The sequence below is a fragment of the Scaptodrosophila lebanonensis genome, unplaced genomic scaffold (genome assembly GCF_003285725.1).
Source record: "Scaptodrosophila lebanonensis strain 11010-0011.00,11010-0021.00 unplaced genomic scaffold, SlebRS2 tig00000043-arrow-pilon, whole genome shotgun sequence".
In the NCBI taxonomy this organism is placed as follows: Eukaryota; Metazoa; Arthropoda; class Insecta; order Diptera; family Drosophilidae; genus Scaptodrosophila; species Scaptodrosophila lebanonensis.
This window is the reverse complement of record NW_022060545.1, coordinates 7,928,087-7,955,223: the sequence shown is the minus strand read 5'-3', so window position 1 is coordinate 7,955,223 and position 27,137 is coordinate 7,928,087. Positions and strand designations below refer to the sequence as shown.

Here is a 27,137-nt window from a genome sequence, read left to right as displayed (position 1 = left end):
AAAGCCCCTTTCTGATATAAAAGACGTGTCGACTCCCATTAAATCAGATGATAAACCAAAGTCTCCATTAGACATTGTGAAGCCTGTTTCTCAAGAGAAGCCTTCAGATAAGCCCCTCGTACCGGCTGACGTAAAGGACAAGACCCCAATTGACATTGGAAAACCAATTCTAAAAGAATATTCTGACGATGAAAGTGAGGAAGAATACGGTTTCGGTAGCCAAGAAAAGCCATCAGCTAAACCAGTTGTCGCATTTGGTGACAAATCCCCATTGAAAGATGATGATAAACCAAAGCCCCTTGCTGATATAAAAGACGTGTCGACTCCCATTAAATCAGATGATAAACCAAAGTCTCCATTAGACATTGTGAAGCCTGTTTCTCAAGAGAAGCCTTCAGAGAAGCCCCTCGTACCGGCTGACGTAAAGGACAAGACCCCAATTGACATTGGAAAACCAATTCTAAAAGAATATTCTGACGATGAAAGTGAGGAAGAATACGGTTTCGGTAACCAAGAAAAACCATCAGCTAAACCAGTTGTCGCATTTGGTGACAAATCCCCATTGAAAGATGATGATAAACCAAAGCCCCTTTCTGATATAAAAGACGTGTCGACTCCCATTAAATCAGATGATAAACCAAAGTCTCCATTAGACATTGTCAAACCAGTTTCTCAACAGAAGCCTTCAGATAAGACCCCCATTGACATTGGAAAACCAATTCTAAAAGAATATTCTGACGATGAAAGTGAGGAAGAATTCGGTTTCGGTAGCCAAGAAAAGCCATCAGCTAAACCAGTTGTCGCATTTGGTGACAAATCCCCATTGAAAGATGATGATAAACCAAAGCCCCTTGCTGATATAAAAGACGTGTCGACTCCCGTTAAATCAGATGATAAACCAAAGTCTCCATTAGACATTGTGAAGCCTGTTTCTCAAGAGAAGCCTTCAGATAAGCCCCTCGTACCGGCTGACGCAAAGGACAAGACCCCAATTGACATTGGAAAACCAATTCTAAAAGAATATTCTGACGATGAAAGTGAGGAAGAATTCGGTTTCGGTAGCCAAGAAAAGCCATCAGCTAAACCAGTTGTCGCATTTGGTGACAAATCCCCATTGAAAGATGATGATAAGGCAAAGCCCCTTGCTGATATAAAAGACGTGTCGACTCCCATTAAATCAGATGATAAACCAAAGTCTCCATTAGACATTATCAAACCTGTTCCTCAAGAGAAGCCTTCAGATAAGCCCCTCGTACCGGCTGTCGTAAAGGACAAGACCCCAATTGACATTGGAAAACCAATTCTAAAAGAATATTCTGACGATGAAAGTGAGGAAGAATACGGTTTCGGTAACCAAGAAAAACCATCAGCTAAACCAGTTGTCGCATTTGGTGACAAATCCCCATTGAAAGATGATGATAAACCAAAGCCCCTTTCTGATATAAAAGACGTGTCGACTCCCATTAAATCAGATGATAAACCAAAGTCTCCATTAGACATTGTCAAACCAGTTTCTCAACAGAAGCCTTCAGATAAGACCCCCATTGACATTGGAAAACCAATTCTAAAAGAATATTCTGACGATGAAAGTGAGGAAGAATTCGGTTTCGGTAGCCAAGAAAAGCCATCAGCTAAACCAGTTGTCGCATTTGGTGACAAATCCCCATTGAAAGATGATGATAAACCAAAGCCCCTTGCTGATATAAAAGACGTGTCGACTCCCGTTAAATCAGATGATAAACCAAAGTCTCCATTAGACATTGTGAAGCCTGTTTCTCAAGAGAAGCCTTCAGATAAGCCCCTCGTACCGGCTGACGCAAAGGACAAGACCCCAATTGACATTGGAAAACCAATTCTAAAAGAATATTCTGACGATGAAAGTGAGGAAGAATTCGGTTTCGGTAGCCAAGAAAAGCCATCAGCTAAACCAGTTGTCGCATTTGGTGACAAATCCCCATTGAAAGATGATGATAAGGCAAAGCCCCTTGCTGATATAAAAGACGTGTCGACTCCCATTAAATCAGATGATAAACCAAAGTCTCCATTAGACATTATCAAACCTGTTCCTCAAGAGAAGCCTTCAGATAAGCCCCTCGTACCGGCTGTCGTAAAGGACAAGACCCCAATTGACATTGGAAAACCAATTCTAAAAGAATATTCTGACGATGAAAGTGAGGAAGAATTCGGTTTCGGTAGCCAAGAAAAGCCATCAGCTAAACAAGCTGTCGCATTTGGTGACAAATCCCCATTGAAAGATGATGATGAACCAAAGCCCCTTGCTGACATAAAAGACGTGCCGACTCTCATTAAATCAGATGGTAAGCCAACGTCTCCATTAGACATTGTCAAACCTGTTTCTCAAGAGAAGCCTTCAGATAAGCCCCTCGTACCGGCTGACGCAAAGGACAAGACCCCAATAGACATTGGAAAACCAACTCTTAAAGAATATTCTGACGATGAAAGAGACGAAGAATTCGGTTTCGGTAGCCAAGAAAAGCCATCAGCTAAACCAGTTGTCGCATTTGGTGACAAATCCCCATTGAAAGATGATGATGAACCAAAGCCCCTTGCTGACATAAAAGACGTGCCGACTCCCATTAAATCAGATGATAAACCAAAGTCTCCATTAGACATTGTCAAACCAGTTTCTCAAGAGAAGCCTTCAGATAAGCCCCTCGAACCGGCTGATGTAAAGGACAAGACCCCAATTGACATTGTGAAGCCTGTTTCTCAAGACAAGCCTTCAGATAAGCCCCTCGTAGCGGCTGACGCAAAGGACAAGACCCTAATTGACATTGGAAAACCAATTCTAAAAGAATATTCTGACGATGAAAGTGAGGAAGAATACGGTTTCGGTAGCCAAGAAAAGCCATCAGCTAAACCAGTTGTCGCATTTGGTGACAAATCCCCATTGAAAGATGATGATAAACCAAAGCCCCTTGCTGATATAAAATACCTGCCGACTCCCATTACAGTAGATGATAAACCAAAGTCTCCATTAGACATTGTGAAGCCTGTTTCTCAAGAGAAGCCTTCAGATAAGCCCCTCGAACCGGCTGATGTAAAGGACAAGACCCCAATTGACATTGTGAAGCCTGTTTCTCAAGAGAAGCCTTCAGATAAGCCCCTCGTACCGGCTGAAGTAAAGGACAAGACCCCAATTGACATTGGAAAACCAACTCTTAAAGAATATTCTGACGATGAAAGTGAGGAAGAATTCGGTTTCGGTAGCCAAGAAAAGCCATCAGCTAAACCAGTTGTCGCATTTGGTGACAAATCCCCATTGAAAGATGATGATAAACCAAAGCCCCTTGCTGATATAAAAGACGTGTCGACTCCCGTTAAATCAGATGATAAACCAAAGTCTCCATTAGACATTGTCAAACCAGTTTCTCAAGAGAAGCCTTCAGATAAGCCCCTCGAACCGGCTGATGTAAAGGACAAGACCCCAATTGACATTGTGAAGCCTGTTTCTCAAGACAAGCCTTCAGATAAGCCCCTCGTAGCGGCTGACGCAAAGGACAAGACCCTAATTGACATTGGAAAACCAATTCTAAAAGAATATTCTGACGATGAAAGTGAGGAAGAATACGGTTTCGGTAGCCAAGAAAAGCCATCAGCTAAACCAGTTGTCGCATTTGGTGACAAATCCCCATTGAAAGATGATGATAAACCAAAGCCCCTTGCTGATATAAAATACCTGCCGACTCCCATTACAGTAGATGATAAACCAAAGTCTCCATTAGACATTGTGAAGCCTGTTTCTCAAGAGAAGCCTTCAGATAAGCCCCTCGAACCGGCTGATGTAAAGGACAAGACCCCAATTGACATTGTGAAGCCTGTTTCTCAAGAGAAGCCTTCAGATAAGCCCCTCGTACCGGCTGAAGTAAAGGACAAGACCCCAATTGACATTGGAAAACCAACTCTTAAAGAATATTCTGACGATGAAAGTGAGGAAGAATTCGGTTTCGGTAGCCAAGAAAAGCCATCAGCTAAACCAGTTGTCGCATTTGGTGACAAATCCCCATTGAAAGATGATGATAAACCAAAGCCCCTTGCTGATATAAAATACCTGCCGACTCCCATTACAGTAGATGATAAACCAAAGTCTCCATTAGACATTGTGAAGCCTGTTTCTCAAGAGAAGCCTTCAGATAAGCCCCTCGTACCGGCTGACGTAAAGGACAAGACCCCAATTGACATTGTGAAGCCCGTTTCTCAAGAGAAGCCTTCAGATAAGCCCCTCGTACCGGCTGACGCAAAGGACAAGACCCTAATTGACATTGAAAAACCAACTCTTAAAGAATATTCTGACGATGAAAGTGAGGAAGAATTCGGTTTCGGTAGCCAAGAAAAGCCATCAGCTAAACCAGTTGTCGCATTTGGTGACAAATCCCCATTGAAAGATGATGATAAACCAAAGCCCCTTTCTGATATAAAAGACCTGCCGACTCCCATTAAATCAGATGATAAACCAAAGTCTCCATTAGACATTGTGAAGCCTGTTTCTCAAGAGAAGCCTTCAGATAAGACCCCCATTGACATTGGAAAACCAATTCTAAAAGAATATTCTGACGATGAAAGTGACGAAGAATTCGGTTTCGGTAGCCAAGAAAAGCCATCAGCTAAACCAGTTGTCGCATTTGGTGACAAATCCCCATTAAAAGATGATGATAAAATAAAGCCCCTTGCTGATATAAAAGACCTGCCGACTCCCATTAAATCAGATGATAAACCAAAGTCTCCATTAGACATTGTGAAGCCTGTTTCTCAAGAGAAGCCTTCAGATAAGCCCCTCGTACCGGCTGACGCAAAGGACAAGACCCTAATTGACATTGAAAAACCAACTCTTAAAGAATATTCTGACGATGAAAGTGACGAAGAATTCGGTTTCGGTAGCCAAGAAAAGCCATCAGCTAAACCAGTTGTCGCATTTGGTGACAAATCCCCATTGAAAGATGATGATAAACCAAAGCCCCTTTCTGATATAAAAGACGTGTCGACTCCCATTAAATCAGATGATAAACCAAAGTCTCCATTAGACATTGTGAAGCCTGTTTCTCAAGAGAAGCCTTCAGATAAGCCCCTCGTACCGGCTGACGTAAAGGACAAGACCCCAATTGACATTGGAAAACCAATTCTAAAAGAATATTCTGACGATGAAAGTGAGGAAGATTACGGTTTCGGTAGCCAAGAAAAGCCATCAGCTAAACCAGTTGTCGCATTTGGTGACAAATCCCCATTGAAAGATGATGATAAACCAAAGCCCCTTGCTGATATAAAAGACGTGTCGACTCCCGTTAAATCAGATGATAAACCAAAGTCTCCATTAGACATTGTGAAGCCTGTTTCTCAAGAGAAGCCTTCAGAGAAGCCCCTCGTACCGGCTGACGTAAAGGACAAGACCCCAATTGACATTGGAAAACCAACTCTTAAAGAATATTCTGACGATGAAAGTGAGGAAGAATTCGGTTTCGGTAGCCAAGAAAAGCCATCAGCTAAACCAGTTGTCGCATTTGGTGACAAATCCCCATTGAAAGATGATGATAAACCAAAGCCCCTTGCTGATATAAAATACCTGCCGACTCCCATTACAGTAGATGATAAACCAAAGTCTCCATTAGACATTGTGAAGCCTGTTTCTCAAGAGAAGCCTTCAGAGAAGCCCCTCGTACCGGCTGACGTAAAGGACAAGACCCCAATTGACATTGGAAAACCAATTCTAAAAGAATATTCTGACGATGAAAGTGAGGAAGAATACGGTTTCGGTAACCAAGAAAAACCATCAGCTAAACCAGTTGTCGCATTTGGTGACAAATCCCCATTGAAAGATGATGATAAACCAAAGCCCCTTTCTGATATAAAAGACGTGTCGACTCCCTTTAAATCAGATGATAAACCAAAGTCTCCATTAGACATTGTGAAGCCTGTTTCTCAAGAGAAGCCTTCAGATAAGCCCCTCGTACCGGCTGACGTAAAGGACAAGACCCCAATTGACATTGGAAAACCAATTCTAAAAGAATATTCTGACGATGAAAGTGAGGAAGAATACGGTTTCGGTAGCCAAGAAAAGCCATCAGCTAAACCAGTTGTCGCATATGGTGACAAATCCCCATTGAAAGATGATGATAAACCAAAGCCCCTTGCTGATATAAAAGACGTGTCGACTCCCGTTAAATCAGATGATAAACCAAAGTCTCCATTAGACATTGTGAAGCCTGTTTCTCAAGAGAAGCCTTCAGAGAAGCCCCTCGTACCGGCTGACGTAAAGGACAAGACCCCAATTGACATTGGAAAACCAATTCTAAAAGAATATTCTGACGATGAAAGTGAGGAAGAAAAGGGTTTCGGTAACCAAGAAAAACCATCAGCTAAACCAGTTGTCGCATTTGGTGACAAATCCCCATTGAAAGATGATGATAAACCAAAGCCCCTTTCTGATATAAAAGACGTGTCGACTCCCATTAAATCAGATGATAAACCAAAGTCTCCATTAGACATTGTCAAACCAGTTTCTCAAGAGAAGCCTTCAGATAAGACCCCCATTGACATTGGAAAACCAATTCTAAAAGAATATTCTGACGATGAAAGTGAGGAAGAATTCGGTTTCGGTAGCCAAGAAAAGCCATCAGCTAAACCAGTTGTCGCATTTGGTGACAAGTCCCCATTGAAAGATGATGATAAGGCAAAGCCCCTTGGTGATATAAAAGACGTTTCGACTCCCATTACATCAGATGATAAACCAAAGTCTCCATTAGACATTGTGAAGCCTGTTTCTCAAGAGAAGCCTTCAGATAAGCCCCTCGTACCGGCTGAGTTAAAGGACAAGACCCCAATTGACATTGGAAAACCAATTCTAAAAGAATATTCTGACGATGAAAGTGAGGAAGAATTCGGTTTCGGTAGCCAAGAAAAGCCATCAGCTAAACCAGCTGTCGCATTTGGTGACAAATCCCCATTGAAAGATGATGATGAACCAAAGCCCCTTGCTGACATAAAAGACGTGCCGACTCTCATTAAATCAGATGGTAAGCCAACGTCTCCATTAGACATTGTCAAACCTGTTTCTCAAGAGAAGCCTTCAGATAAGCCCCTCGTACCGGCTGACGCAAAGGACAAGACCCCAATTGACATTGGAAAACCAACTCTTAAAGAATATTCTGACGATGAAAGAGACGAAGAATTCGGTTTCGGTAGCCAAGAAAAGCCATCAGCTAAACCAGTTGTCGCATTTGGTGACAAATCCCCATTGAAAGATGATGATGAACCAAAGCCCCTTGCTGACATAAAAGACGTGCCGACTCCCATTAAATCAGATGATAAACCAAAGTCTCCATTAGACATTGTCAAACCAGTTTCTCAAGAGAAGCCTTCAGATAAGCCCCTCGAACCGGCTGATGTAAAGGACAAGACCCCAATTGACATTGTGAAGCCTGTTTCTCAAGACAAGCCTTCAGATAAGCCCCTCGTAGCGGCTGACGCAAAGGACAAGACCCTAATTGACATTGGAAAACCAATTCTAAAAGAATATTCTGACGATGAAAGTGAGGAAGAATACGGTTTCGGTAGCCAAGAAAAGCCATCAGCTAAACCAGTTGTCGCATTTGGTGACAAATCCCCATTGAAAGATGATGATAAACCAAAGCCCCTTGCTGATATAAAATACCTGCCGACTCCCATTACAGTAGATGATAAACCAAAGTCTCCATTAGACATTGTGAAGCCTGTTTCTCAAGAGAAGCCTTCAGATAAGCCCCTCGAACCGGCTGATGTAAAGGACAAGACCCCAATTGACATTGTGAAGCCTGTTTCTCAAGAGAAGCCTTCAGATAAGCCCCTCGTACCGGCTGAAGTAAAGGACAAGACCCCAATTGACATTGGAAAACCAACTCTTAAAAAATATTCTGACGATGAAAGTGAGGAAGAATTCGGTTTCGGTAGCCAAGAAAAGCCACCAGCTAAACCATTTGTCGCATTTGGTGACAAATCCCCATTGAAAGATGATGATAAACCAAAGCCCCTTGCTGATATAAAAGACCTGCCGACTCCCATTAAGGTAGATGATAAACCAAAGTCTCCATTAGACATTGTGAAGCCTGTTTCTCAACAGAAGCCTTCAGATAAGCCCCTCGTACCGGCTGACGTAAAGGACAAGACCCCAATTGACATTGGAAAACCAACTCTTAAAGAATATTCTGACGATGAAAGTGACGAAGAATTCGGTTTCGGTAGCCAAGAAAAGCCATCAGCTAAACCAGCTGTCGCATTTGGTGACAAATCCCCATTAAAAGATGATAAAATAAAGCCCCTTGCTGATATGAAAGACCTGCCGACTCCCATTAAGGTAGATGATAAACCAAAGTCTCCATTAGACATTGTGAAGCCTGTTTCTCAAGAGAAGCCTTCAGATAAGCCCCTCGTACCGGCTGACGTAAAGGACAAGACCCCCATTGACATTGGAAAACCAATTCCAAAAGAATATTCCGACGATGAAAGTGAGGAAGAATACGGTTTCGGTAGCCAAGAAAAGCCATCAGCTAAACCAGTTGTCGCATTTGGTGACAAATCCCCATTGAAAGATGATGATAAAATAAAACCCCATTCTGACATAAAAGACCTGCCGACTCCCATTAAGGTAAATGATAAACCAAAGTCTCCATTAGACATTGTGAAGCCTGTTTCTCAAGAGAAGCCTTCAGATAAGCCCCTCGTACCGGCTGACGTTAAAGACAAGACCCCAATTGACATTGGAAAACCAATTCCAAAAGAATATTCTGACGATGAAAGTGAGGAAGAATACGGTTTCGGTAGCCAAGAAAAGCCATCAGCTAAACCAGTTGTCGCATTTGGTGACAAATCCCCATTCAAAGATGATGATAAGCCAAAGCCCCTTTCTGATATAAAATACCTGCCGACTCCCATTACAGTAGATGGTAAACCAAAGTCTCCATTAGACATTGTCAAACCAGTTTCTCAAGAGAAGCCTTCAGATAAGACCCCCATTGACATTGGAAAACCAATTCTAAAAGAATATTCTGACGATGAAAGTGAGGGAGAATTCGGTTTCGGTAGCCAAGAAAAGCCATCAGCTAAACCAGTTGTCGCATTTGGTGACAAATCCCCATTGAAAGATGATGATAAACCAAAGCCCCTTGCTGATATAAAAGACGTGTCGACTCCCGTTAAATCAGATGATAAACCAAAGTCTCCATTAGACATTGTGAAGCCTGTTTCTCAAGAGAAGCCTTCAGAGAAGCCCCTCGTACCGGCTGACGTAAAGGACAAGACCCCAATTGACATTGGAAAACCAATTCTAAAAGAATATTCTCACGATGAAAGTGAGGAAGAATACGGTTTCGGTAGCCAAGAAAAACCATCAGCTAAACCAGTTGTCGCATTTGGTGACAAATCCCCATTGAAAGATGATGATAAACCAAAGCCCCTTGCTGATATAAAAGACCTGCCGACTCCCATTAAGGTAGATGATAAACCAAAGTCTCCATTAGACATTGTGAAGCCTGTTTCTCAAGAGAAGCCTTCAGATAAGCCCCTCGTACCGGCTGACGTAAAGGACAAGACCCCAATTGACATTGGAAAACCAACTCTTAAAGAATATTCTGACGATGAAAGTGACGAAGAATTCGGTTTCGGTAGCCAAGAAAAGCCATCAGCTAAACCAGTTGTCGCATTTGGTGACAAATCCCCATTAAAAGATGATGATAAAATAAAACCCCTTTCTGACATGAAAGACCTGCCGACTCCCATTAAGGTAGATGATAAACCAAAGTCTCCAGTGGACATTGTGAAGCCTCTTTCTCAAGAGAAGCCTTCAGATAAGTCCCTCGTACCGGCTGACGTTAAAGACAAGACCCCAATTGACATCGGAAAACCAATTCCAAAAGAATATTCTGACGATGAAAGTGACGAAGAATTCGGCTTCGGTAGCCAAGAAAAGCCATCAGCTAAACCAGTTGTCGCATTTGGTGACAAATCTCCATTCAAAGATGATGATAAGCCAAAGCCCCTTTCTGATATAAAATACCTGCCGACTCCCATTACAGTAGATGATAAACCAAAGTCTCCAATAGACATTGTCAAACCAGTTTCTCAAGAGAAGCCTTCAGATAAGACCCCCATTGACATTGGAAAACCAATTCTAAAAGAATATTCTGACGATGAAAGTGACGAAGAATTCGGTTTCGGTAGCCAAGAAAAGCCATCAGCTAAACCAGTTGTCGCATTTGGTGACAAATCCCCATTGAAAGATGATGATAAACCAAAGCCCCTTTCTGACATAAAAGACCTGCCGACTCCCATTAAGGTAGATGATAAACCAAAGTCTCCAGTGGACATAGTGAAGCTTCTTTCTCAAGAGAAGCCTTCAGATAAGCCCCTCGTACCGGCAGACGTTAAAGACAAGACCCCAATTGACATTGGAAAACCAATTCTAAAAGAATATTCTGACGATGAAAGTGACGAAGAATTCGGTTTCGGTAGCCAAGAAAAGCCATCAGCTAAACCAGTTGTCGCATTTGGTGACAAATCTCCATTGAAAGATGATGATAAACCAAAACCCCTTGCTGATATAAAAGACCTGCCGACTCCCATTATAGTAGATGATAAGCCAAAGTCTCCAGTAGACATTGTGAAGCCTGTTTCTCAAGAGAAACCTTCAGATAAGACCCTCGTACCGGCTGACGCAATGGACAAAACCCCAATTGACATTGGAAAACCAATTCTAAAAGAATATTCTGACGATGAAAGTGACGAAGAATTCGGTTTCGGTAGCCAAGAAAAGCCATCAGCTAAACCAGTTGTCGCATTTGGTGACAAATCCCCATTGAAAGATGATGATAAACCAAAGCCCCTTTCTGATATAAAAGACGTGTCGACTCCCATTAAATCAGATGATAAACCAAAGTCTCCATTAGACATTGTGAAGCCTGTTTCTCAAGAGAAGCCTTCAGATAAGCCCCTCGTACCGGCTGACGTTAAAGGCAAGACCCCAATTGTCATTGGAAAACCAATTCTAAAAGAATATTCTGACGATGAAAGTGACGAAGAATTCGGTTTCGGTAGCCAAGAAAAGCCATCAGCTAAACCAGTTGTCGCATTTGGTGACAAATCCCCATTAAAAGATGATGATAAAATAAAACCCCTTTCTGACATAAAAGACCTGCCGACTCCCATTAAGGTAGATGATAAACCAAAGTCTTCAGTGGACATAGTGAAGCCTCTTTCTCAAGAGAAGCCTTCAGATAAGCCCCTCGTACCGGCAGACGTTAAAGACAAGACCCCAATTGACATTGGAAAACCAATTCCAAAAGAATATTCTGACGATGAAAGTGACGAAGAATTCGGCTTCGGTAGCCAAGAAAAGCCATCAGCTAAACCAGTTGTCGCATTTGGTGACAAATCCCCATTCAAAGATGATGATAAGCCAAAGCCCCTTTCTGATATAAAATACCTGCCGACTCCCATTACAGTAGATGATAAACCAAAGTCTCCATTAGACATTGTCAAACCAGTTTCTCAAGAGAAGCCTTCAGATAAGACCCCCATTGACATTGGAAAACCAATTCTAAAAGAATATTCTGACGATGAAAGTGACGAAGAATTCGGTTTCGGTAGCCAAGAAAAGCCATCAGCTAAACCAGTTGTCGCATTTGGTGACAAATCCCCATTGAAAGATGATGATAAACCAAAGCCCCTTGCTGATATAAAAGACGTGTTGACTCCCGTTAAATCAGATGATAAACCAAAGTCTCCATTAGACATTGTGAAGCCTGTTTCTCAAGAGAAGCCTTCAGAGAAGCCCCTCGTACCGGCTGACGTAAAGGACAAGACCCCAATTGACATTGGAAAACCAATTCTAAAAGAATATTCTCACGATGAAAGTGAGGAAGAATACGGTTTCGGTAGCCAAGAAAAACCATCAGCTAAACCAGTTGTCGCATTTGGTGACAAATCCACATTGAAAGATGATGATAAACCAAAGCCCCTTGCTGATATAAAAGACGTGTCGACTCCCATTAAATCAGATGATAAACCAAAGTCTCCATTAGACATTGTGAAGCCTGTTTCTCAAGAGAAGCCTTCAGATAAGCCCCTCGTACCGGCTGACGTAAAGGACAAGACCCCAATTGACATTGGAAAACCAACTCTTAAAGAATATTCTGACGATGAAAGTGAGGAAGAATTCGGTTTCGGTAGCCAAGAAAAGCCATCAGCTAAACCAGTTGTCGCATTTGGTGACAAATCTTCATTGAAAGATGATGACAAACCAATCCCTCTTGCTGACATAAAAGACGTGCCGACTCCCATTAAGGTAGATGATAAACCAAAGTCTCCATTAGACATTGTCAAACCAGTTTCTCAAGAGAAGCCTTCAGATAAGCCCCTCGTACCGGCTGACGTAAAAGACAAGACCCCAATTGACATTGGAAAACCAATTCTAAAAGAATATTCTGACGATGAAAGTGAGGAAGAATACGGTTTCGGTAGCCAAGAAAAGCCATCAGCTAAACCAGTTGTCGCATTTGGTGACAAATCTCCATTGAAAGATGATGATAAACCAAAACCCCTTTCTGATATAAAATACCTGCCGACTCCCATTACAGTAGATGATAAACCAAAGTCTCCATTAGACATTGTCAAACCAGTTTCTCAAGAGAAGCCTTCAGATAAGACCCCCATTGACATTGGAAAACCAATTCTAAAAGAATATTCTGACGATGAAAGTGAGGAAGAATTCGGTTTCGGTAGCCAAGAAAAGCCATCAGCTAAACCAGTTGTCGCATTTGGTGACAAGTCCCCATTGAAAGATGATGATAAGGCAAAGCCCCTTGCTGATATAAAAGACGTTTCGACTCCCATTACATCAGATGATAAACCAAAGTCTCCATTAGACATTGTGAAGCCTGTTTCTCAAGAGAAGCCTTCAGATAAGCCCCTCGTACCGGCTGACGTTAAAGACAAGACCCCAATTGTCATTGGAAAACCAATTCCAAAAGAATATTCTGACGATGAAAGTGACGAAGAATTCGGTTTCGGTAGCCAAGAAAAGCCATCAGCTAAACCAGTTGTCGCATTTGGTGACAAATCCCCATTGAAAGATGATGATAAGGCAAAGCCCCTTGCTGATATAAAATACGTTTCGACTCCCATTACATCAGATGATAAACCAAAGTCTCCATTAGACATTGTGAAGCCTGTTTCTCAAGAGAAGCCTTCAGATAAGCCCCTCGTACCGGCTGACGTAAAGGACAAGACCCCAATTGACATTGGAAAACCAACTCTTAAAGAATATTCTGACGATGAAAGTGGCGAAGAATTCGGTTTCGGTAGCCAAGAAAAGCCATCAGCTAAACCAGTTGTCGCATTTGGTGACAAATCCCCATTAAAAGATGATGATAAAATAAAACCCCTTTCTGACATAAAAGACCTGCCGACTCCCATTAAGGTAGATGATAAACCAAAGTCTCCAGTGGACATAGTGAAGCCTCTTTCTCAAGAGAAGCCTTCAGATAAGCCCCTCGTACCGGCAGACGTTAAAGACAAGACCCCAATTGACATTGGAAAACCAATTCCAAAAGAATATTCTGACGATGAAAGTGACGAAGAATTCGGCTTCGGTAGCCAAGAAAAGCCATCAGCTAAACCAGTTGTCGCATTTGGTGACAAATCCCCATTCAAAGATGATGATAAGCCAAAGCCCCTTTCTGATATAAAATACCTGCCGACTCCCATTAAATCAGATGATAAACCAAAGTCTCCATTAGACATTGTGAAGCCTGTTTCTCAAGAGAAGCCTTCAGATAAGCCCCTCGTACCGGCTGACGTAAAGGACAAGACCCCAATTGACATTGGAAAACCAACTCTTAAAGAATATTCTGACGATGAAAGTGAGGAAGAATTCGGTTTCGGTAGCCAAGAAAAGCCATCAGCTAAACCAGTTGTCGCATTTGGTGACAAATCCCCATTGAAAGATGATGACAAACCAATCCCTCTTGCTGACATAAAAGACGTGCCGACTCCCATTAAGGTAGATGATAAACCAAAGTCTCCATTAGACATTGTGAAGCCTGTTTCTCAAGAGAAGCCTTCAGATAAGCCCCTCGTACCGGCTGACGTAAAAGACAAGACCCCAATTGACATTGGAAAACCAATTTTAAAAGAATATTCTGACGATGAAAGTGAGGAAGAATACGGTTTCGGTAGCCAAGAAAAGCCATCAGCTAAACCAGTTGTCGCATTTGGTGACAAATCTCCATTGAAAGATGATGATAAACCAAAACCCCTTTCTGATATAAAATACCTGCCGACTCCCATTACAGTAGATGATAAACCAAAGTCTCCATTAGACATTGTCAAACCAGTTTCTCAAGAGAAGCCTTCAGATAAGACCCCCATTGACATTGGAAAACCAATTCTAAAAGAATATTCTGACGATGAAAGTGAGGAAGAATTCGGTTTCGGTAGCCAAGAAAAGCCATCAGCTAAACCAGTTGTCGCATTTGGTGACAAATCTCCATTGAAAGATGATGATAAACCAAAACCCCTTTCTGATATAAAATACCTGCCGACTCCCATTACAGTAGATGATAAACCAAAGTCTCCATTAGACATTGTCAAACCAGTTTCTCAAGAGAAGCCTTCAGATAAGACCCCCATTGACATTGGAAAACCAATTCTAAAAGAATATTCTGACGATGAAAGTGAGGAAGAATTCGGTTTCGGTAGCCAAGAAAAGCCATCAGCTAAACCAGTTGTCGCATTTGGTGACAAATCCCCATTGAAAGATGATGATAAACCAAAGCCCCTTGCTGATATAAAAGACGTGTCGACTCCCATTAAATCAGATGATAAACCAAAGTCTCCATTAGACATTGTGAAGCCTGTTTCTCAAGAGAAGCCTTCAGAGAAGCCCCTCGTACCGGCTGACGTAAAGGGCAAGACCCCAATTGACATTGGAAAACCAATTCTAAAAGAATATTCTGACGATGAAAGTGAGGAAGAATACGGTTTCGGTAGCCAAGAAAAACCATCAGCTAAACCAGTTGTCGCATTTGGTGACAAATCCCCATTGAAAGATGATGATAAACCAAAGCCCCTTGCTGATATAAAAGACGTGTCGACTCCCATTAAATCAGATGATAAACCAAAGTCTCCATTAGACATTGTGAAGCCTGTTTCTCAAGAGAAGCCTTCAGATAAGCCCCTCGTACCGGCTGACGTAAAGGACAAGACCCCAATTGACATTGGAAAACCAACTCTTAAAGAATATTCTGACGATGAAAGTGACGAAGAATTCGGTTTCGGTAGCCAAGAAAAGCCATCAGCTAAACCAGTTGTCGCATTTGGTGACAAATCCCCATTAAAAGATGATGATAAAATAAAACCCCTTTCTGACATAAAAGACCTGCCGACTCCCATTAAGGTAGATGATAAACCAAAGTCTCCAGTGGACATAGTGAAGCCTCTTTCTCAAGAGAAGCCTTCAGATAAGCCCCTCGTACCGGCAGACGTTAAAGACAAGACCCCAATTGACATTGGAAAACCAATTCCAAAAGAATATTCTGACGATGAAAGTGACGAAGAATTCGGCTTCGGTAGCCAAGAAAAGCCATCAGCTAAACCAGTTGTCGCATTTGGTGACAAATCCCCATTCAAAGATGATGATAAGCCAAAGCCCCTTTCTGATATAAAATACCTGCCGACTCCCATTAAATCAGATGATAAACCAAAGTCTCCATTAGACATTGTGAAGCCTGTTTCTCAAGAGAAGCCTTCAGATAAGCCCCTCGTACCGGCTGACGTAAAGGACAAGACCCCAATTGACATTGGAAAACCAACTCTTAAAGAATATTCTGACGATGAAAGTGAGGAAGAATTCGGTTTCGGTAGCCAAGAAAAGCCATCAGCTAAACCAGTTGTCGCATTTGGTGACAAATCCCCATTGAAAGATGATGACAAACCAATCCCTCTTGCTGACATAAAAGACGTGCCGACTCCCATTAAGGTAGATGATAAACCAAAGTCTCCATTAGACATTGTGAAGCCTGTTTCTCAAGAGAAGCCTTCAGATAAGCCCCTCGTACCGGCTGACGTAAAAGACAAGACCCCAATTGACATTGGAAAACCAATTTTAAAAGAATATTCTGACGATGAAAGTGAGGAAGAATACGGTTTCGGTAGCCAAGAAAAGCCATCAGCTAAACCAGTTGTCGCATTTGGTGACAAATCTCCATTGAAAGATGATGATAAACCAAAACCCCTTTCTGATATAAAATACCTGCCGACTCCCATTACAGTAGATGATAAACCAAAGTCTCCATTAGACATTGTCAAACCAGTTTCTCAAGAGAAGCCTTCAGATAAGACCCCCATTGACATTGGAAAACCAATTCTAAAAGAATATTCTGACGATGAAAGTGAGGAAGAATTCGGTTTCGGTAGCCAAGAAAAGCCATCAGCTAAACCAGTTGTCGCATTTGGTGACAAATCCCCATTGAAAGATGATGATAAACCAAAGCCCCTTGCTGATATAAAAGACGTGTCGACTCCCATTAAATCAGATGATAAACCAAAGTCTCCATTAGACATTGTGAAGCCTGTTTCTCAAGAGAAGCCTTCAGAGAAGCCCCTCGTACCGGCTGACGTAAAGGGCAAGACCCCAATTGACATTGGAAAACCAATTCTAAAAGAATATTCTGACGATGAAAGTGAGGAAGAATACGGTTTCGGTAGCCAAGAAAAACCATCAGCTAAACCAGTTGTCGCATTTGGTGACAAATCCCCATTGAAAGATGATGATAAACCAAAGCCCCTTGCTGATATAAAAGACGTGTCGACTCCCATTAAATCAGATGATAAACCAAAGTCTCCATTAGACATTGTGAAGCCTGTTTCTCAAGAGAAGCCTTCAGATAAGCCCCTCGTACCGGCTGACGTAAAGGACAAGACCCCAATTGACATTGGAAAACCAATTCTAAAAGAATATTCTGACGATGAAAGTGAGGAAGAATACGGTTTCGGTAGCCAAGAAAAGCCATCAGCTAAAACAGTTGTCGCATTTGGTGACAAATCCCCATTGAAAGATGATGATAAGCCAAAGGCCCTTGATGATATAAAAGACGTGTCGACTCCCATTAAATCAGATGATAAACCAAAGTCTCCATTAGACATTGTCAAAGTTTCTCAAGAGAAGCCTTCAGATAAGCCCCTCGTACCGGCTGACGTAAAAGACAAGACCCCAATTGACATTGGAAAACCAATTTTAAAAGAATATTCTGACGATGAAAGTGACGAAGAATTCGGTTTCGGTAGCCAAGAAAAGCCATCAGCTAAACCAGTTGTCGCATTTGGTGACAAATCCCCATTGAAAGCTGATGATAAACCAAAGCCAGTTGCTGATATAAAAGACGTGTCGACTCCCATTAAATCAGATGATAAACCAAAGTCTCCATTAGACATTGTGAAGCCTGTTTCTCAAGAGAAGCCTTCAGATAAGACCCCCATTGACATTGGAAAACCAATTCTAAAAGAATATTCTGACGATGAAAGTGAGGAAGAATTCGGTTTCGGTAGCCAAGAAAAGCCATCAGCTAAACCAGTTGTCGCATTTGGTGACAAATCCCCATTGAAAGATGGTGATAAACCAAAGCCCCTTGCTGATATAAAAGACGTGTCGACTCCCGTTAAATCAGATGATAAACCAAAGTCTCCATTAGACATTGTGAAGCCTGTTTCTCAAGAGAAGCCTTCAGAGAAGGCCCTCGTACCGGCTGACGTAAAGGGCAAGACCCCAATTGACATTGGAAAACCAATTCTAAAAGAATATTCTCACGATGAAAGTGAGGAAGAATACGGTTTCGGTAGCCAAGAAAAACCATCAGCTAAACCAGTTGTCGCATTTGGTGACAAATCCCCATTGAAAGATGATTATAAACCAAAGCCCCTTGCTGATATAAAAGACCTGCCGACTCCCATTAAGGTAGATGATAAACCAAAGTCTCCATTAGACATTGTGAAGCCTGTTTCTCAAGAGAAGCCTTCAGATAAGCCCCTCGTACCGGCTGACGTAAAGGACAAGACCCCAATTGGCATTGGAAAACCAACTCTTAAAGAATATTCTGACGATGAAAGTGACGAAGAATTCGGTTTCGGTAGCCAAGAAAAGCCATCAGCTAAACCAGCTGTCGCATTTGGTGACAAATCCCCATTAAAAGATGATGATAAAATAAAGCCCCTTTATGATATAAAAGACCTGCCGACTCCCATTAAGGTAGATGATAAACCAAAGTCTCCATTAGACATTGTGAAGCCTGTTTCTCAAGAGAAGCCTTCAGATAAGCCCCTCGTTCCTGCTGACGTAAAGGACAAGACCCCAATTGACATTGGAAAACCAACTCTTAAAGAATATTCTGACGATGAAAGTGAGGAAGAATTCGGTTTCGGTAGCCAAGAAAAGCCATCAGCTAAACCAGTTGTCGCATTTGGTGACAAATCCCCATTGAAAGATGATGACAAACCAATCCCTCTTGCTGACATAAAAGACGTGCCGACTCCCATTAAGGTAGATGATAAACCAAAGTCTCCATTAGACATTGTCAAACCAGTTTCTCAAGAGAAGCCTTCAGATAAGCCCCTCGGACCGGCTGACGTAAAAGACAAGACCCCAATTGACATTGGAAAACCAATTTTAAAAGAATATTCTGACGATGAAAGTGAGGAAGAATACGGTTTCGGTAGCCAAGAAAAGCCATCAGCTAAACCAGTTGTCGCATTTGGTGACAAATCTCCATTGAAAGATGATGATAAACCAAAACCCCTTTCTGATATAAAATACCTGCCGACTCCCATTACAGTAGATGATAAACCAAAGTCTCCATTAGACATTGTCAAACCAGTTTCTCAAGAGAAGCCTTCAGATAAGACCCCCATTGACATTGGAAAACCAATTCTAAAAGAATATTCTGACGATGAAAGTGAGGAAGAATTCGGTTTCGGTAGCCAAGAAAAGCCATCAGCTAAACCAGTTGTCGCATTTGGTGACAAATCCCCATTGAAAGATGATGATAAACCAAAGCCCCTTGCTGATATAAAAGACGTGTCGACTCCCGTTAAATCAGATGATAAACCAAAGTCTCCATTAGACATTGTGAAGCCTGTTTCTCAAGAGAAGCCTTCAGAGAAGCCCCTCGTACCGGCTGACGTAAAGGACAAGACCCCAATTGACATTGGAAAACCAATTCTAAAAGAATATTCTGACGATGAAAGTGAGGAAGAATACGGTTTCGGTAGCCAAGAAAAACCATCAGCTAAACCAGTTGTCGCATTTGGTGACAAATCCCCATTGAAAGATGATGATAAACCAAAGCCCCTTGCTGATATAAAAGACGTGTCGACTCCCATTAAATCAGATGATACACCAAAGTCTCCATTAGACATTGTCAAACCAGTTTCTCAAGAGAAGCCTTCAGATAAGCCCCTCGTACCGGCTGACGTAAAGGACAAGACCCCAATTGACATTGGAAAACCAATTTTAAAAGAATATTCTGACGATGAAAGTGACGAAGAATTCGGTTTCGGTAGCCAAGAAAAGCCATCAGCTAAACCAATTGTCGCATTTGGTGACAAATCCTCATTGAAAGATGACGATAAACCAAAGCCCCTTGCTGATATAAAAGACGTGTCGACTCCCATTAAAGTAGATGATAAACCAAAGTCTCCAGTGGACATTGTGAAGCCTCTTTCTCAAGAGAAGCCTTCAGATAAGCCCCTCGTACCGGCTGACGTTAAGGACAAGACCCCAATTGACATTGGAAAACCAATTCTAAAAGAATATTCTGACGATGAAAGTGACGAAGAATTCGGTTTTGGTAGCCAAGAAAAGCCATCAGCTAAACCAGTTGTCGCATTTGGTGACAAATCCCCATTGAAAGATGATGATAAACCAATGCCCCTTTCTGACATAAAAGAGCTGCCGACTCCCATTAAAGTACATGAGAAACCAAAGTGTCCATTGGACATCGCTAGATCTGTTCCTTTAGAAAAGCCTTCAGAAAGCGTTAAGGATTTCGTAATTGGTAATCAAGAAGAATCTCTTGGAATTTGCGACAATAATGAGTATAATGCTGAAAGGACTGTTCAGCAGATTGTTGAAGACACATTAAGAGCAGGGGACGCCGAAGTGCAAAAGATTGTGAGTGATACTCTCAAGACAGTACAAATACAGAAGCAATGGGAATTAGAACGCGATCGCAGTGTTAGCCAAATAGTGGAAGAGACGTTAAGAAGTGTTAGTGCAGATTTGAGAGAAAATGTTGATGAAAAACAAAATGTTGATGAAATAATGAAAGAAAAATCCATTAGCTCAAAGGTAGTTGGGTCTGAAGGCAAGGATGTTCGGCCGATCGCGTATTTTGTCAACCTTGAAGATGAAAATAAGCTAAAAGCTCCAGTGAAAAGAAGTCTCCCCGCGAAACAGATTATTGAAAAAAAGAATGTTCAAAAATCTAAACTGCTTAAGTCAACTGGTACTGATTTAAAAATTAAAAAACTAAGAGATTCGTCAAATAATGTTACACTATCACATAAAATGCAAAATATAAAAACTACTGAAAAGAATGTTAAGCAAAAAAGTGATTCTAAGGTCTTGTCACATTCGCAAACCAAACAAAAAACTTCAACAACTAGTCAAACGTCTTTAAGAAAGCAAAATATATCTGCTAAGACCGATTCAAGGAGATCTGTTACAAGCTCTACCTCCACAACGGCTAGCTCAGCTTCTGCCACTAGCCGTATTATAAGTGAAATTCATTTTGAGAGATCTTCTAGTCCCGCATCAAGTTCTATATTTTATGAAAGTCATACTCAAGGTGAAAGCAGTCGGTCAACAACCCCCAGACCTAGGGTTAAAACTGATGTTACCAGAATACCCTACAACGCCTCAATTCGGTCACTAAGTCCACTACCAAAAACTACAAAGACAAAAGTAATGAGTACCGAGAAACAAGATATTACAAAACAAAAAAGGAGAGTAAATGTTAAGGAAACTAAAAAAGTGAGAAGTGAAAAAACAGCCACCCAGACTGTAGAATCTAAAAAAATTATAATACAAATGCCAGCAGGAACTCACAGATATATGCAGCCAACGCTAGCTCACAACATGCGTTGCGGTCTTGTTGCGGAGCCTGATAGTCGAAGTACTACACCAGCACCGACGAAATCACCAGCTCCACCTCGATCTCCAGCTCCAACCAAAACAAAAAATATCCAGAAAACACAACACGTTAAAAGTGCCTTCACAAAAACCACATCAATTGAACGAAAACAAATGAAAGTTACTAGCGATAAGCAAGCTGCTCTAGCGAAGAAAAGTTCCCACACGGAAAGTAAAGAGTCCTTATTGAGTACAGAACGCCTATACAAGAGACAAGCATCTAAAGAAAATAAACAAGCAAACGTGATAGGCTCTAGGAGCCAAATAACTAAGAGCATGACTACACAATCAGCTAATGTTAACAAAACCATTGCCTACAAAACTTCCATAGAAATTGAAAACAAATTGGCCACAAGCCATCAGAAAAAAACTACAATTCAGCGCACCAAAGTTCCAATTAGCGCGTCTTCCAAAACAAGGACTGCAGCTAAACTAAGTAGCAAAAGTGATGAAACCGTAACAAAACCTCAGGTAGATAATAAGAAACCCGTTAAGCGTACTCTAAATAAGGCAAGCGTCGATAGCCGTATGGAAAGCAAGAAAACTACCAGCCATACCATAATGCGTGCCTCAGTAGAGCCGAAGCTACAGAAGCAGATGAAAGATTCCATTAACGAATCGAGCACAACAGGCAGTGGCAGCACCAGCGCCAGTGGTTCCTCCAATAGCACACGGCGAAGCGTGCGTTCGGTGACGTCCACACGCAAATCAGAAAAAGAGATGACCAACATTAAGTTATCGGAGAAGAAGGCCAGTGTTAGTTCTACCAGCAGCATTGGAAGCGTGTCAACGGTGCGTGTGCACAGGGAACCTATTGCTACAACCAGCGCTGTTAGCACCGTGCTTGTTGATGATGACTCCGAGGTGATAACCATACGTTCCATAAAATCAAGTGATAGTACAAAAAGCTCTACCTCATCATCCTCCGGTAGCGGCAGCAACAGTCGCAAGGTTCTAACCAGTGAAGTTTTCACTAAAACCCTTGGCCCTGATAAGCCCCTTGAAGTTGTGTACCGTCAGCCAGATATTGATGCCGAACTACCGATTGCAATGCGACCGCAATCCAGGGGCGAACACCAACGCTGTATAAATGAATTTGACGTCAGTTTTATCGATACCACCGACTCCAGCCTTTCCGATTCAGTTGCACTGCCTATGTTTGGAGCTGGTGACCCAGAGCGTTTACTGGCTGCCAGTCCGGGCTCTCCCAAGCCCACACGTAGTCCTTTAGCTTTGATTGAGGAGACGCTGCGACGTCAGCAACACCAGCAGCATCATCAGCACCATCAGCATCATATATCTGCAACAAGTGTTGCCCATGACTCGTCCCTTCATATGCAAGTGGAGAGCAGCGGCATTGTAGTGGTCAGTGAAACCCAACTGGACACTCAGGTGGAGAAGAGCAGTACAACAAAAGGTAAATAAATGAGGATTATGCATAGTTTACATAAATAGTCTAGAATAGCATAGGTGCGATACCCATCATATTTTTTGAAAAATGCATTAAAACGTCAGACATTCTGACTCTTTAATGATTTGAAGCAACTTATCTGATTCATATACAAATTTTTTGAAAATTTCTTTTATTTTAATTAATTTCAATTTATTTTCCGCAAATAGCAAACGAAAAAAACTAAAATAAATACCTAAAACATTTAATAAACAATAAAAAAATAAAATCAAAAACAATGTCTACCAAACTTCCAACTATATCCGTTACTGCCGATCATCATTCCTCACAATCTGAATCATCCTCATCTTCTGAGGACTCGTACAGCAATGACATGGACTACGACCGTAATGGCGCAGGCGGTGTAACAGATATTGAAGACTTTGGTAGTCAAGCCGAAGTTCTCAAAACGAGTTCACGTCGCAGTTCGGTCAATTTAACCAATAAGCAAAAACAACAACATAAAGCCAACCCTTTCGAAAATGATGTTACCGATGTTGAGGACTACGACACTGAATCAGAAGATGACGAGAAAAGCACAGTTTACCCCGAATTGAAACTATCTCTACGTGAATTCTTAAACCAAGGCCTTCAAAATCAAGAAGCTGTGGATAATGATGCCAAAGAGAGCTATGAAGTCAAAGCTGGTGACTTTTTGCAAGCACAAAACTTGAATGGTATGGTCGATTATCTAACCGATTGCGAAGACTATGACACTGACTCCGAAGTTGGTTATGGCTATGAGAAATCTGTATGTGTGGACTTAGATAATGCCATTGGCGACCAGGGCCGTGTCAATATAGCCGATGGTGAGAAACAGCAAGATGATTCTGATGAATATGAGGACGTTTCAGCTATCAGCGATATAGGAGACTTGGCATCGGCTATGTCTGATTGTGCTGGGCTCGGTAGGCGTGGCATGTCTGAGGATGAACTACTTGAAGTATCTGGCAGCGAAAAGATTTGTAATATAGCCTGCTCTGAAAGTGAAACGAATTCTGAAGGCGCGGCCGCAAAAAGCGCCAGCGTTAGTGAGGCAAGTGTGCCACCAATTGACGTGGCCTTTATTACCGCCTCAGGGGCGCCACGAAGAAATTCAAAGTCAACGCTACCCATGAGTTCAGGAAAACATCTTTTACAAGTAGTTCCTCGAAATGAAGAGGTCTTAACCGATGTTGAGGGCATCGACGATTCAGCGGCTGAAGATAGCTTTGACGACGAAGAGGAAAACGAGGAACCCATACCTCGTGCCATTATTCTTGCCCCTGGAGACGATGGCACTTGCCAGACCGATATAGAGGATATGTATTGCGAGGATGGCTCTCTTTCGAGCGTGTTTGCTGAAGCAGCTTCAGTAGCACTTGAGGCGTTACCACCACCTCATCGTGAGGTTGTCGAATTAAAAGAGGACAAGTATGGCGATACTATAACCAATGCCATGCCTATGGACAGCACCTACGAGTTTGGCATATACAATCATTTGAAAGATACTATTCACACTGAATCCGAGGACTATTCATGTGCAGATGATTGGAGTATGAATCTATCTCTTGCCGAAGACCTTGCCCCTGGTTCCCAAAATATTCTAGAAAATGACGTGATTGTTGCCAATGAAGTGATGAAGCAGCAGCAAAACAAACGGCTGGAGGTGCAGGCCAACGCCGAATCGGTTACTGATGTCGAGGAGATTTTCGTAGCGGGCACAAACCGACGCAAGAAGCTAAAGACACGTACCTTAAGTAAGGGCAAGTCGAAGCTGCTAGATATTATCAAACCGAAGGAGGATGGCGTAACTGATGTTGAAGATATGGACCTAAGCGAATGTGGCTTGCCGCCTGGTGTGAATCGTGTCGAGCAACTGAAGCAACAGGCCAAAACAGCCGATTCCGATGAACTTTCCACAGACGATGTATCCTCCATCTCCGAGGCATCTGATGTTCCATCAGTCGATGTGTCCAATGTGCGCTTGTACGCTGCAAATACGAGTGCTTCGACCAAGACGTGCAACAAGTCCAAGTTGCATCCGATTTCTTTGCTCAAAGAGGAAGCCATAAGCCAACAAAATACTGACAGCGAAGATGTGCAACTGCCCTCGGATGCCGAGGATGTGCTTGAGCCACCGGTTATTAAAGCAGCCAACTGTAATAGCAAGGAACTGAATGAGATGCTGAACGAGAGTTACACTGTCGTGCACGAGAAGAGTGGCACCGGCTTCAATATCGAGGCCGAAAGATTGCATATAAAAGGCATGATAAGAGACGCCTATACTGACTCCGAGTATGTTGAGTCCGATGAGTCAGTCGCTAGAGGAGGCAATTGATCTGCCGTAGTATCCTGTTCAGTTGCCAAACCATTTACCATAGTTCAATAGTTGTGTGTGCATAAAAACAAAACCAAATTCGAATAATGAAAAACAGAAAACTAAATAGAAACACTCATGCATTTTGTAAGTAAAACAAATATGTAATTAATCTACACTTTCTTTTTACTTTCCTTTGCCACAGCAACAAGAATTGTAAACAACATTGCTAATGTCTGCCTACATTTTCAATTTTAAACAGTGTGTCCAGTGCAGTACTAACAAACTAGTCACTTAAGCGTCGTTTTACTAACCATATCAAATTTTTAGTGCTAACAAAAAGTTCTTTGGAGTCTATCTTGTATATCTATATGTATTCGTATTTTCATTTTTATTTTGATTCTGCATAAATCGTTAAATCGTTATAATTTTTTGTAGCAAACGTTTAACGTAGAGCGTAGGATGATTTTGTGTTTTTAGCTTTATTAACTGAAAGGTGTATTATTAATATTGGTATATATATTCATTGCAGAAACTGTTCAAGAGAAAACAATTGACTTATCCGTTTTGCAAAGCGACCTACCATCACAAAAAATTGGTAAGTACAAAGCTTTATAATATGCTTTCAATGCTCATATTTTTTGTGCATACATCTTGCGATGCTTTAATTATTTAACTGATTATCGTTTTATTGTTTAAAGAAATGCAATTAAAGCCATCTGAGACAACAAGCCAATCGTTTCAATATTATGTAAAATAAAATAAATTCTAATTTGATATCACAATCTGAAAACCAGAATACTCTCGTATGCTGCAAAAAGATTTCGCTCACATCACAGTCACCACATTTAGATACATCTGCATTCGCATCCGCATCTGCATCTGCTCACTCACAATTTGCACATCTATATCGCAATCTGCTTCTCATGCCCTTAATAATTTCGTTGCGTACGCTTGGCATGTCATGGCCAGGCGCGTAATCTTTTTCCACATTCCAATCTATCAAATAACTATCACAACAAATGAAACTGTGCAATTGTCTTACAGATGATGTTAAAGTTGGTGTTGGTGGTGGTGATAATGGTGATAATGGTGATGACGAAGATCTCGTTGCACGCATACGCGAGGAAGCCAAAATTCTAGTCGATCGTGTGCTCGAAGAGAGTGTTGAGATAATTGAAAGCCATGGCCTGCAAGAGCAGCCCAATGGACACGATTCAATAAGACAAGAATACAATTCCGAAAGTGAAAACTATGCCATTACATGCGATGATATTGGCGGTGTTGAGGTGATCAAGTCGCCAACCATTGAGTCCATGTCTGGCAAATCATTCGATGACAATATGAGTTTCACCGATGAGCACATACATTTACCCTTGCATGTCCAAAACATAACAGCGACAACCACCACAGTAACTACACAATTTCAACAGCAGCAACAACAACAACAACAACCGCTACCCACTGCTCCTCCGACTACAACAACAACGACATCAAAAGGTAAAATCACAATTCAACTATTGAGTTAGTCGAACAACCATAGCTTAGACGTTAGGAACGATGGCATAACCTATGACCTACCTATCTACCTACCTACATGTTCGTAGCGATGTATTATCCTATAATCGATAGCGTTCGAAATTACCATTATCCTGTATCTGTTTGTTTCTTGTTTGTTTGTTCCCATGTCGTCCTCATGTAGTGCTTAAGCAAGTTGAAGACAAATCCGCTGTACAAACTAGACGCCTCGAGCGAAAAATTGAAAAGCTATCCACCGATCTGGATGATATAGGCGCCCAGGTGGCCCAATTTGATGAGACATTTGAAACGGTTGTGCAAGAGGATGAGATTAGCGCATTACAGGGCGACTTCTCAAAGCTGAGTTGGGACGATAGTTTGTCACCAACAACCAACACATTAGCCGATATGGCACAGAACCAAATTACGCCCGACAATGATATACAAGACTTGGCAGCAGGTATCATCAGTAAATTACTTATTTCAACATTGTTTTTTTTTTTTTTTTCATTTTTGGTGATTCGTGTAAATGTTTAAGACGAACTCTACTCTACACCATTCGTTTTCATTATTAAATGCTGGCAAATGCAAAATCAACGGCGATTAATAATAAACTTTCTGTTCAAGTTGAGCTCTAATTGCAT

At 41.7% G+C, this 27,137-nt stretch overlaps 2 protein-coding genes across 2 annotated transcripts in view; both read left to right on the top strand.

The window, feature by feature from the left end:
* LOC115622375 (titin) overlaps nt 1-27,137 on the top strand; it is a 71,172-nt gene that overhangs the window by 37,394 nt on the left and 6,641 nt on the right. The window contains exons 41-59 of the mRNA XM_030516297.1: nt 96-194; nt 387-506; nt 570-746; nt 939-1,037; nt 1,122-1,349; nt 1,413-1,589; nt 1,782-1,880; nt 1,965-2,834; nt 3,027-3,206; nt 3,291-3,578; nt 3,771-3,950; nt 4,143-4,322; nt 4,515-6,698; nt 6,783-7,544; nt 7,629-8,786; nt 8,871-22,643; nt 25,508-25,573; nt 26,023-26,475; nt 26,678-26,953. Coding sequence (XP_030372157.1) covers nt 96-194; nt 387-506; nt 570-746; nt 939-1,037; nt 1,122-1,349; nt 1,413-1,589; nt 1,782-1,880; nt 1,965-2,834; nt 3,027-3,206; nt 3,291-3,578; nt 3,771-3,950; nt 4,143-4,322; nt 4,515-6,698; nt 6,783-7,544; nt 7,629-8,786; nt 8,871-22,643; nt 25,508-25,573; nt 26,023-26,475; nt 26,678-26,953 — 21,369 coding nt within the window. The remainder of the gene's footprint in view (nt 1-95; nt 195-386; nt 507-569; nt 747-938; nt 1,038-1,121; nt 1,350-1,412; nt 1,590-1,781; nt 1,881-1,964; nt 2,835-3,026; nt 3,207-3,290; nt 3,579-3,770; nt 3,951-4,142; nt 4,323-4,514; nt 6,699-6,782; nt 7,545-7,628; nt 8,787-8,870; nt 22,644-25,507; nt 25,574-26,022; nt 26,476-26,677; nt 26,954-27,137) is intronic.
* On the top strand, nt 22,857-26,086 carry LOC115622826. The gene is made up of 3 exons (XM_030516904.1): nt 22,857-25,122; nt 25,508-25,573; nt 26,023-26,086. The coding sequence occupies exon 1, from the start codon at nt 22,915-22,917 to the stop codon at nt 24,994-24,996; it is 2,082 nt and encodes a 693-aa protein (XP_030372764.1). The 5' UTR covers nt 22,857-22,914; the 3' UTR covers nt 24,997-25,122; nt 25,508-25,573; nt 26,023-26,086.